The sequence below is a fragment of the Pseudorasbora parva genome, chromosome 5, assembly GCF_024679245.1.
Source record: "Pseudorasbora parva isolate DD20220531a chromosome 5, ASM2467924v1, whole genome shotgun sequence".
NCBI lineage: Eukaryota > Metazoa > Chordata > Actinopteri > Cypriniformes > Gobionidae > Pseudorasbora > Pseudorasbora parva.
In genome coordinates, this window is record NC_090176.1 from 40,593,731 (window position 1) to 40,606,927 (window position 13,197).

Here is a 13,197-nt window from a genome sequence, read left to right on the forward strand (position 1 = left end):
AATAAAATAATTTAAATAAATCATTGGCTAATAAGAGTAATTTGTTCAGGAATCAGTTGGACTACACTGGCTGTGTTGTACAGTTTTGATTCACTAAGAAAAATAGGGGCTCATAAGATTCATTCACTTTAGACTCAGTTAGGAAAAAACAACACTAGTGCGCTAGTGAATCTAGTGAACTAGTGAGTCTTATGAGTTGTGAATCAAAACCATACAGCTGTAATGATGGAGAACACATAAAAGAGGGAGAGTTGGATCCAAAAGCAGTCAGGGTTTTATTGATAAAAACTCACAGCAAACCATGAACAGAAAAGAATAAATCCACAGGTTAATTCCTCAGTAACAGAACTACATACTACCAACTCACAAGTCATCTGGGAAAGACTAATCAACAGGGAAAACTCGGACATGGCCAAAGGAACAGGACACGAAAATGAACACAAAAACAATAGGAACATAAAAACACTTAAGCGAAAGTCCATAAAAAACAGGCACAACACCAGGATCTTGACAAAAGCACGACCAACAACATCTATCTGTGTGTGTATATATATATATATATATATATATATATATATATATATATATATATATATATATATATATATATATATATATATATATATATATATATATAAACCCTCCAACTCTACCATCTAAGAATGAGCTTGCTTCAAAGTCAATTCATTGGGGAAATCATTCACCACTACTTCCTGGTAAAACTGAGCAAAAAAAAACACAAAAAAAAACACTTTTCCGACTTTCCCCGAGAAAAAAACTCAGCAGACAGACACAAAAGATAGCAACTCTTCCTTCCCCTAAGCTTCTACAGGTTGAACGACAGCCCTTGCTCAGCACATGGCTCATCTCTCCTGCAGTCAGTCATCCAGCCAAGGTCAATTGCCTTTCCCCTTTCCTCTCATTCAGTGCTTTATGTGCCTTTACGGCCAACATTTTTTTTCTCTCTCCTCTGCACCAAGGTGACTGCTGGCCCACAGAGACTGGCACAAACTGCTGGGTAGCTTTAAAAGATCAGCAAAAGCAGCACAGGCCTGACCCTCTGATTCAGTGATCGCTTTTCCTTTCCACCTTTGGTCATTTTACATTTCCTCAATCCTTAAATCACATTATTAGCTTTTTCTAAACTCCACCATTAACTTTTACTTGGTATTTCTCCATTTTACTCTCATAAATAGCATAAGCATTCACATTTCTCTTAAGTACTTGCTTTTATTCTTCAGTGTCTTTATCCTCCTCTCTAAATCTCACATGTTCTGTCTCTTCCATTTCTTCTCTCCCTGATGTCTCCTTATGGGCTGTAAAATCACCTATTAACCGCTCACATCCATAAGAGCTTCATTAGCGGGGACAAAATGTGTCTGTTGCACACAGCACAATGATTTTTTTTTCCCTGAGAGGGAATACAAACATTTAATTATACAGCAATGACATAAAAATACAGAGAGGAAGAAAGAGAGAGAAAATAACTTAAAGGTGCAATCTTACACCACTGCTGGAAGCAAACGAAACTGCTGTCTGTTTAAGCGAATATTGAAATTAAAATAAATAGATTTTGAAGCAAATGCCATGAGTTTAGGGTGGGACAAAATGTTTTTGGCAGACTGTGAAGTGTTTGAAACATTCAAATTGGTGTTATTAGTGGTGCTGAAAATTACAAACTTCACCTTTAACTCAAGTACTTCAACATTAACTTTGAGCAAAATATTGAATATTTAAACTTACAAAATAACTTTACTGGTGACAGTGTAAAATTGTCCCAAAAGATGAATTAGTGTTTCCGCTGTGATGCTATGCTATGCTAATTCTTAAAATGAACTGATTCAGTGGCTGGCTTTATCCAAGTATCCTCTTAAATAAATAAACAGACCCTTTTTCACATTTCTGGGCTTCTCAAATACCATCTCAAAGTCATCATGGTTATAACATTTCTATAGAGTAATTCTATGTCAAATCAAATTTCAGAAAATCCTCGGCTCACATGTTAATTTTTTTGAAGAAATATTACGTCATGGATGTATATTGGTATAGATGGTACCATCATTATTTAATTTTTACACAAAGATTAGAAAGTCTATTAGTTAAATCTGTTGACTTTAATAAACACTGTTGTTACGCCATATGCCAACAGTGACAGCTTTTTTCTCCAAAGTTGCTTGTAACTCCAGAAATATAATCTTTTAATATCCTTTTATATTTTGGTTTTTAGCAAACATTTATTTTGGTATACATATTGTTATAGTCCTTTATGGTTCAATTTCAGAAATATTCTAACCCCACTATGGCTCCAATTGGTAAATGATACACATTTTCAGTGGTCAGAAAACAAATATCCTCGGAACCAAATATGTTTATTATTATTATTATTATTATTATTATTATTATTATTATTATTATTATTTAATATATATAAATTGCATTGAAAGTACATGTCTGATTATCTTTCCAGAGTTTGCATGCCTGTAACTCAAAAAAAGTATTAAATATATTTGAATATCCTTCTATATTCTCATTCTTAATGAACATTTTATTTGCAATCTTATTATTTGTAAAGGCCCTGTATGGTTTAATCACATAGATATGGGATCCAACCATTTATCAAATAAAACATTTTAGCCGGGGACTTTTGGTTGAGTTGACAGAATGACACCACAGTAGACAAAAACTAACAAATATAATTTTAATTTATCATTAACCAATTTACTGTCATTTAATAATGCTATTATATATATCAGATATGTACTAGTGACTTATTAGCATGCATAATATTAGGATAGCTGTTTATTAGTACTTATATAGCACATATTGATTCCTTATTCTGCATGGAAATATTCTGCATCACTTTATCTTAACCAATAGCTAAACTTAACAACTATCTTACAAAATATTAATAAGCAGTAATTAAGAGTTTATTGACGCAAACACCATAGTTAATAGTGAGAATTGGACCCTAATTGAAAGTGTGAACAAATATATTAAAAGATGATGTTCACCTGTAAAATATTCAGTGCACATCCACATTTGACTGCTATTTTAATATTTATTCAAACACATATGAGGAAATCAAGATTAAGTCCATTCAGGCAGCACAGTTATTTTGAAACAGTCAGTATCACTCAAAGCCTGTTTGTAATTACATTGTAAATGCAGATTAGCACTGAATAAAAAAAAAGAAAAAAAAAAGAAAAAAAAAGAAAAAGGATTACAGAGAAAGTGTGCAAGGCATACAGAGAAACTGCCCCTTCAGCAGCCCCTCACAAGAAAGAAAAACACGAAATGCTCATTACAAGGAGGTGCATTTTGTTTATAGCCAGGAACACAAGTCTGTAATTATTCTTTTATTTGTTAAGTTCATTATTCAGGAGTTTGGAAAAAGAGAAAGGGGGGAGGGCGGGGTTTAAATTAGGAGAAACAGCTCACTTAGTTGTCAGCGACCTTAGAGGGAACAACAAGGGAAAAAAGACAAGAAATTGGGGATGCACAATTAACTTTAATTCCGTACAATTGCTTTTAATTCCATGCGCTGCGGTAATGAGTGCATTTTAGCAAAGATTAGGCCTATATCCATTGTCATACTAATTTCTTGCTTTTGTGGCATGCACAAGAAAGGGATGAAAGAAGTTGAAAGGAAGAATTGAAGCAGACGGCGGAAGAAGCCTGGAGAGCAGGACGACTCCGTATTAAACGATTGGCAGTGTCAATCAGAGCCAATGTTTCGTTTTCTCCATCTCTGTCCTCAAGCAGACAAAAATCCTCAGAATGGCACTTATTAACAGCCCCTCTGCTGTTCTTAATTGTAGGCTGACAAAGCCTGTCTTTGGCTTTGGGAGAGAGGGACAAAAGCAGCTCTCAAACATCATAGTCACGGACGTCTGAGCTGCTCATGTACATCTGAATAGCACTTTGTATAATGAGTCAGAGCACTGAATGTTATGAATTTTGTCAGTGTGGAGAGGTGGAACTTGAGTTTGCGTGAAACAATAGCTAACGGCTGTTTGGCGCTGATTGGCATTGCACTGTTTATTGCCTGCGTGGCTGTCACTCTTTCACCCTTGTCACTTAAAATTAGGAGAACTATCATTAAACTTGACTGTTCATCTGAACTCTGAATCAGAAACGGCCAACTGAAAATCTAAAAACTGCAACAAATGATTAGCTGGAATGTATCAATAGCAGCATTTTCTTAGGCTCATTCTTGGGAGGTATGAACACTATGACATGGACACAAACGCAAATGAGCTTTAAATTGTGTGGTTTGTTGAGTAGAAATTACTTTACAAAGCAACTATAAAGCATTGTTTGTATAGTGGATAAAAATAAGCCCCTTGATTCTGTAAAATTGCCAATAAATTGTCTCCTGTGTAAAGACAAACATGTAATGTTGCCCGGACCAGTCCCGGAACGCAGCATGTGTGAATAAAAGGCAGGATCAAAAGCTGTGCCATAGTGATGATGCTTAAGCTGAGATTGTTCGCTAGTTTAGTGAAACTGTATATGTGATGTGCTGGTTTATTATCAGAAATAAAAAAAAGAAAAATTGCACAAGCAGAAGGAGCGATTTCCGCATGTTTTCAACCTGTCCATGGGGAGTGGGATCGCACTCACAGCACTCGGCTCGGGCAGCTGCGGGCATTCATGTAAACGGAGCGGTGCGGAGCAAAGTGAGTGTTTCAACTTCTCAAATGAATTCCTATAAAAGTAAAGCTTCCAAAAGCATGAACTGAAAATGCGCCAGACTGAACACGCGCTGTGAATGTATGTGGCGGACGCGATTAACTCTTGAGTAAGCTCTTAACACATTATACTTCATCACGTCTATTGCGGTCTCAAAACTCTGGCCAGTTGATAATACCTAGAATATCTAAATCAACTGCAGGCGGCCGATCCTTTTCCTATTTAGCACCTAAACTCTGGAACAGTCTTCCTAGCATTGTTCGGGAAGCAGACATACTTAGTGACACAGTGACTGTCAGTTTAAATCTAAAAAGACTAAAAAGACTTTTTATTATGGAATACTCCTAAAACATTATCAATTTTAATTATTCAAAATCAATTAACTGATTGTTAGGCTGCATTAACTAGGTCAGCCGGAACCATGAACACATCCCATAACATCCTAATGTACTTGTTACATCATAAAAAGAATGGCATCTACTAGAATGGTAGTCTCTATGTTTATCTCGAGGTTTACTGCAGTCAGCCAGATCCGAGCCGTATCCAGATCAGATGGTGGACCTGTGCCCAGACATGACCAGCTCATCTCTGGAGTGTCTGCAGAGACCGTGTCACTTAGTCTCCCCTCTAATTGTCTCATCGACTCGGCATCCTCATCGGCATGAAAAGTCAGATCCTTCGAATATTGCTATTTAATAATTGTTTAATCGACACGTCATCCTCAATAAACCTGTATCTGGTGAGATGCCTCCGATCTTTTGAATATTCCGATCAAATATGACTTCTGACCTGTTCTGACCTGACGGTTGCCAGAATAATAATCATACACTGTTTGTTAATAGGCCAGAGGAGAACTGGCAACTGGTTTCTCCCAAGGTTTATTTTTCTCCATCATGCCCTGACGGAGTTTTGGTTCCTTGCCACTGTCGCCTTTGACTTGGCTTGCTCGGTTGGGGACACTAAAATTTCAACTAAATATCCTAATAAATGTACTAAACTAAATTAACTATATCATCTAAATTACTGGTCTGCCCATATTGTCACTATATGATAACTGAAATGTGAAGGGCTAGTGGAAAATACATTTTATAGACATTGAGGCCTTTTCCATACTAATACGGTTTTGCTCAAAAACACATCCTTTTCTCTCCGTTTTGGGTTTGCGTCCACACAGAGATGGCGGTTTTATTAACGAAAATTAAGCTTTATGAAAACGCTCTCTAAAGTGGATTTAAAAAAAAAAACCTTTTTATGTTGTATTTTGGACTTGAGGTATTTGAAAACAATAACGCATGTTTAGTTATGTCATGCATATTTTACAGATAGATATTCATGTTTATACCAGTACTGTGCATGTTATGTGCCCTTTCACACAGTTTCTTAAATATGTCACTTTGCAAACTCTTCATATTACAGCACTGCAAAGAATGACATTTACTCACATTTGCTGTCCTGTGGCAAAACATGAGAACAGTTTTGTTTCAGACCAAACATATAATGGTGACTGATCAGGGTATGGTGAGATATTTGCATAATTAAAAGATCCTGCCTGAAGAATTGTGTGATAACTTTATTATGTCTTGTTCCATCTATATCATTTCAGTCAGCTTTTATGAAGCTGAATTTTGTATTTTCCATCATTTCTGTTGACGAGAAACTTTTGGAAAAGGCTTAAAAATGCCAGGGTGGACAGAGAGCATTTTGAAATGAAAATGCCTTTTAAATGTAGCTGGATTAACGTAGACAAAGCCTGAAGGAGAGACCCGAGCCATATGGGGACCATATCATGACTCAGGTCAATTAGCAACCACCACAATCACCAACACCTTTGCAACTTCATGACAACATCTCAAAATCTTTCAGACTTTCTCTTAACAATAAAACAAATGAAAAGTTCAGCCAAATTAATTTCAATCGACAGCACTACTCACAAGAATTAATTCCCACCAATCTGGGTAAGAGTGAGGAAATGGACATGAAAGGCCAATCTATAAACAAGTACGCATCTTAACATGATTTTAGTTTAAAAAAATCCCTTAATAACCTTTTCTTTGTAAAGATATACAATTTTACAATGCCATAAAGCCTAAAAATGATGGTTGTAAAATTTAACAGCTCAAATAATACACATTTTACAAGAAGAATGATTGTAAATGCTAAAATTATAAGCTTCAGAGCAATCAGAGGTCCTCCAAAAATGGGACAATTTATTTTGCACTTAAAGTGCCTCACCATTTAAAACAAAAAAGAGAGACGAGTCTAAATTATTATTTATTTATTTTAAATTAAATCAAAATTATACCACAATTCCAGCATATAGCATTAGTTCTGTCAGTATTGACATTAATGCCAACTGCAGTACATCATTGCTTCTGTTCTGTTTACCCTAGTGTGTGTGTGTGTGTGTGTGTGTGTCTGTGTGTGGGGCCGGGGGGGGGTCACTGCTGCAGAACCATATCACCAATCTAAACTATTGCTAATTTTCTATCAATTTGACGATAGTGTTCCTCACAGAAATGCTGTCGATTGAGCTTGCTGTAGTAGATATGAAAGGACAAAGGATATTTGGGGCATTCAGAAGAGACACTTTTGGGCACACAGATGAAATTGAAAATTATAAAGAGTTGCCTGATAACAGACAGAAAGGTGTTGGCATGCTGTAATCGTTCTAATGCCTCTCTTAGCTCAAAACAATTTGATCCCAGCACATTCTCTTCGGGCCAAGATTGCACTTGTTTCACTACATCACTGCTGAACTTGTAAAGATGGAAATCAAGAAAACAGCCACATGGGGTCGATCTGGCAGTCACTGCTGTTCTAGATAAAGAGAAAGCATCCCCAGCCAGCGGAGCTGTGCAGTCAGAGGTTAAATGATTTGAACTTCTGACTTACAGTGTAACTGACCTTGAAAGGAAAATTGCCGACTTCTGTCTGATGCGATTCTCTTAGATACTGAGTGTATGGGAAAAGCTATTGTCAGAATGAACGTTTTCTCTGCAAACAATTTTGTGTTATGAATTATACATGAGTTGCCATGTCCTTTTACCCATGCAAACACTGCATGTATGAATGCTGATAACAGTTCAGTAATGTGTCAAACCAACAGAAGATTGTAAACACAGCATGTGCATTTGAATGCATAAATGGCCATATTATAAACATGTTCTCCTTCAGTCTTTCTCTCCCTTATTCAAACTCTGTGAGGTATCAAGTCTTAGGCTTCAGGCTGTATAAAGGGCTTTTCACTTCTTGTTGGCACTAATTGTAGCACAGCTCTGCTCAGCAAATACTGTCGAATGACTATGTAGTTGGATGTATTGTAGATGCGTGGAGAAAAAGATGAGTAGTAGTTTGGAGGTAAAATTGTAAGGTACAATTTACAGTATACAGATGCGTTCTAGTGTGCTATTTTTGCCATTTTGTAATTGGGCATCAAATTTCATTTTTTTTTTCTTTTTTTCAGCGTCTCATACCATGAACACCATGTTTTCCCTTTTTTATGTATACACCTAAACTGCTGTTTTATGCACATTTTGGAAAATTGACTTTTGTTTGTATATTTACATATAGACATAATTTGATATATGCAAGATCAAAAATGTTGTGTTTATTTTAGGCAGCAGTGTAATAATATAGGCTACCTAAATATGCACTTGCAGATGTCAGTCCAAATTTATATTGTTCCAAATCATGACTTTCTTTCTACTGTGTAACGACCAAGAAAATAGAACTGTTTTTTTTTTTTTTTTGGTACATACAATGAAAGTCAAATGCCACAACATTTTTAATTTTAGGTGAACTATCCCTTTAAGAAGACAAAAAAAAAAAAAACAAGGGGTTCAGCGGGCAGGTTTTGCTAATTGAATCATTGTAGAAATCCATGGCAAGTCTAGAGATAGAGAGTAAGTGACAGAATGAATATGCAATGTGTGTTTTGAGCCAGTAGCGGGTCTACCATGATCAAATCCACAAACAAATCATCAAATTCCCATTAGCCTCTGGAAGGATGAGGCAGCACATGTACAGCAGCAGCAGTCAGTCAGAGCAGCTCCAAAAGGAGGGAGACACTCCGAGCCGGAGCAGAGAGCAGCACGCTGCGCAGGAACCCGCCTTCGCTTGGCAGGAGTTGCCGCTCCTAACAGAATCAAAGGCTGCTTTTCTTCCCATTGAGACACACAGGCTCAGAGGTCAGCCTGCCTTTCTTGGACTAAGATGGAGAAAAACGGAATAAATGGGCTTTGTGAGACAATGGGTTATTGCTGCGTGGGCAAGCGTTTGTAGCACTGTGGCCTCTCACTTTGACAAAATAAAAAGAGAGCGAGATGATGTGCTTCGACTGGCACGATAAAAGCAAATACTTTAACCTTCTTTGTAGATAGGGCTTCCTGTCTGTGCCACACTGTGTAAACATTTAGATGTACTGTGAACTTAAGATGTGTGTGCCTGGAAATAAATATACAATGCCTCACGAACAAGCGTATGCCAAATCATAAGCCGCAGATGGAGTTACATGTTATGAAGGATTTTTTTTAAAGCGAGAGAGAAAAAGATCTGAGTAAACAGTGTTGAAAAAGGATTAAAAAGATGCCATTAGGGAAGACAGCATGCTCAAAATGTATTTGATAGAGCAATGAAACGTCTCCAGAAAAGTGAGGAGGGTAAAAAGGAGAAAAGATTCCCGTGGGATACTTTGGACTCATATGGGACCTGTCAATCAAAACTTGTATGAAACCTCGAGAGGCCAGACCAGATTGGACAGAGGTGAGCCAAAGAAACATTTCCCACAGTCAATTAAAAATGTAACATTCAAAATGTAAATGCAGACAGACAGACAGACAGACAGACAGACAGACAGACAGATAGACAGATAGATAGACAGATAGATAGATAGATAGATAGATAGATAGATAGATAGATAGATAGATAGATAGATAGATAGATAGATAGATAGACATGCACTTTCAAAGCAAGGTTATTTATGCCATCTACATTTTAAAAAAAAAACAATTTAACACTTAAAATGGTTCTGCTATTGTCTAGTTCAGTTTGGAGCAATTTTAAGATTTGTCCCCCTGATTTTTTAAACATATACAGACAAACCCAGTATTATTCACTTCTCACACAGCTCCATTGTAGCAGGGAATCTATCCAAGAAAAAAAGATCAGACAGAGAAAAGGAGAGTTAAATTGCTGAACGATTAATTTTCATCAGCAGCCAGTTTCACTGACGGGACTTAATCCAAAGCTAAGCCGATTAACAAACTGATATTTGTGTTCCTACTATTCCCCACAAGTCTCGCTACTGGCACGGCTCCTAAATGTCACGGAAGAGGCTGATTTAAATTCACGACCGTCTTCAGACAGACCGAAACGATAACCGATACAGATCACAATAATGAGTAATACAGCCCAACTAAACGCAACAGCACACTGCAGTGGTCAGATCTGTCATCATCATAATCATTGTCATCATCATTAACCCATTCATGAACTAAAAAGGACACACTTCAAGAGTTAGCCATATTATGACCTGTAACTGATGAGACAAATTGTGCACAATGACGACAACTCCCCAAAATGAAATAATTGAACAAAATAAGGTTACGTAATTTAACAATAATAATTAATATATTTAATAGGTAACATTAAATGTTATTTATTCATACTATTCAACTATGCATGTATGCAATCATGGACATGTTTAATGAACTTAAGCTCAATAATTCAATTTAGGTAGTGGACATAAAACTTTGACATATAATGATTTATTTTCTACAAGTGTGCATATGAAAAAAGTGAATAACATGCTTTACATCCCTTTAAATCACATCTTTACCTTCTCATGTTCATGGAAGATGCTCACGTGGTGTAAAAAAAAAAAAGTGGTTTTACAAGTAGTACAATTTTCCCACTTTAATATGAGCTTATGATACCTGCATGCACAACAAATATATATGAAACATTTAGCTTTATAGTTTTTGATGAAGTATAGCATGCCAAAACCACTGGACAAAAGTTTAAAACAGTCTGTTAAGGGGGAATGTTATTTACACTGCCACTCAAATACACCTCTTTATGAGCACTATAATGTGATTCAAGCCAAAGAAACCATCCCGGAGATACGTAGGCTACCAGTTCTTACAAATAATTTTCATAATAAGCATGTTATTTATGAACTTTTACCAACTGTAACTTTGCAGAATATCCTACAGTAGTGTTGTTGTTTACCTTTATACCTATTAAAATCGCTCTCCCCTTAGGCTTTTTAATTCATTTAATCTAAAATAACATTTGGATCAGCATCGCGTCTCCTCCGGGCAGCGCAGCGGAGCGCAGACGTGCGTCAGGAGCCCGTGCCTTTGCCAATGACTCTGAGATCAGTAACGAACTATAAGAACTGTTAAATTCGTGATCTTTGTCGTTTTGGACAACTCAAATGGCTCGGTTTTGCCCGTTAGTCAATCGTCAGTGTACCTAATCGACACTAACTTCGAGTTTCGAGCGTTTTAAATGAATCAAACATGCTTTAAGTTTTCTTGGATGTTTTAATGAGGTCAGTTCAACTCGACTGTGATGGAGGACCGTGGCTACAACATCATTTACTATATTGTAATCGATATCGAGGTTTAGTGATTAATTTACCTATTCTGGATGGATCTACGTGTGAAATTAGTCACGATGACTATCCATCAATGCATGTGTTTGCGCGGGGGGGGGGGGGGGGGGTGATGACTAGCTAGAATTATTTCTTTGTATTTGTTTTATATGATATAGGCCTATCAGTTAATATTTTAATAACATTGCTTTTAAACATTTATATAACCGCATCTATACATGTACCAAAAACAAAAACTAGAATGCCAATAAAGTGTGTAAAAGAGAGAGAGAGAGAGAGAGAGAGAGAGAGAGAGAGAGAGAGAGAGAGAGAGAGAGAGAGAGAGAGAGAGAGAGAGAGAGAGAGAGAGAGAGAGAGAGAGAGAGAGAGATTCATTTCGGTTCATACTACCACCATGTGGAGATGTGGACACCACAATATTATGTATTCAGGTTATTATTCTTATGTCATACAATCTGCCAGTCATATTATTATAATTTCCAGTCAACTGTTATAATTTCCAAAATGCTACTTAAATTTTAACACATTTATTATGTTAAGAAGTCAGTAACGTCTTAATAAAAACATTCCAAATTCAATAAGACAGTTTACAAATAGCCTATATTTCTGAATGTTTGCAACTAAAAATGTAAAGGATGCTAAATCATATGGCGCATTTGATTGCACGATGATATTTCAAGTTTCCAGTTTCTTTTCAGCCAACGAAAAGTCAACTATAAACCAGTCACGCGCACCATAGGTTCAACTGAAGGCAACAGAAGTGATTTTTCACATGCACAGAAGTGATGTTTTCACATGCACGGAAAGCAATGACCACTCAAACTCTTTCTCAGACAGTGTACGGGCTGAGAATAACAAAACAAACGTCCAGTGAGACTGAATGCCCCTTTCAGTGCCTTCAACAGTGCCATTCTGCGCTATCAGTGCCATTGCTCCAACTGTATGACAGACTATTTCACACAAACACACAGAGACTCTATGTATGAAATCTGTGCATCACTGTGGTCGTGAATGAACGGCACTCATTTACCATTACAATAACGCATCTCACAGATCCCATGGTTTTATTGTTAAAGGAGATTTCCAGGCACCAAAAAAATGGTTCCCCGCACCAGAGAATGACCACTGCGAGAAGCATCCTCAAAAAAAGTAAGCAGAGCTCATAGGTGCGTGCACGAGACGCATAAACACCTTTGCGCACGAGACGATGGTCAGTCGTTTACTCACCTTGCTGCGAGTCGCTCAGACGGACCGCCACAGAAGTGAGAAGAAACCCGAGGCAACACAGAGAAGATGCCAGCTTCATGTTTGAAGTTGCCCGTGTGTTTCACATGTCCAACACCATATCCTTTTATTTTAAATGTCTTAAGACAGGAACGCAACTGCGGTGGAGTGACTTCTCAAGTGCTGCTGTTGCTTGTCAGTGTAAATTAGGAAATAAGACGTCCCGTTTAAATGGTAAAATAGTCCTCAGGAAAGAGTGTAAAAGTTCAAGTGCGAGAAATTTGCTGTTTGGTGCTTTGACAGGATCTCGACGCAAGGCTCATGCCATTACTCTCTTCAGACGCTCTTCAGCGCTGCGACGGCACAAAGCCTAAGACACGCCCCCGTCGAACTACGCACCGCCCTCCGCCCGACAGATTGGTCCAAAGTCTGTATAATTAGACAAGAGCCCGCCTTACCACGCTCAGCGTAAGTTTTTGATTGGCTAAAAAGATGCTCGCTTCTAAATACACCTGTCTCGTTCTGCATACATCGTCTTCTTTAACAGGGCGTATATTCAAATTTCAAGATTGAAAAGCTCGCCTCTCCCCATCATGAATTGTCAGAGGACGCATGTAGACGTCGTTATTCCAAATATAAAGCACTACAGAAGTCGGATGATTATA

General features: G+C 37.3%; 1 protein-coding gene across 2 annotated transcripts in view; it reads right to left on the reverse strand.

The window, feature by feature from the left end:
• The window catches only part of erbb4b (erb-b2 receptor tyrosine kinase 4b), a 382,561-nt gene extending 369,684 nt beyond the window's left edge, over positions 1–12,877 (reverse strand). Inside the window, exon 1 of one of the 2 annotated variants that reach the window (XM_067444314.1) lies at positions 12,536–12,877. In XM_067444314.1, the coding sequence (XP_067300415.1) occupies positions 12,536–12,614 (79 nt within the window). In that variant the 5' untranslated portion in view covers positions 12,615–12,877. The remainder of the gene's footprint in view (positions 1–12,535) is intronic. The other variant, XM_067444316.1, reaches the window with a different exon arrangement.
• Between the last annotated feature and the right edge of the window lie 320 nt (positions 12,878–13,197).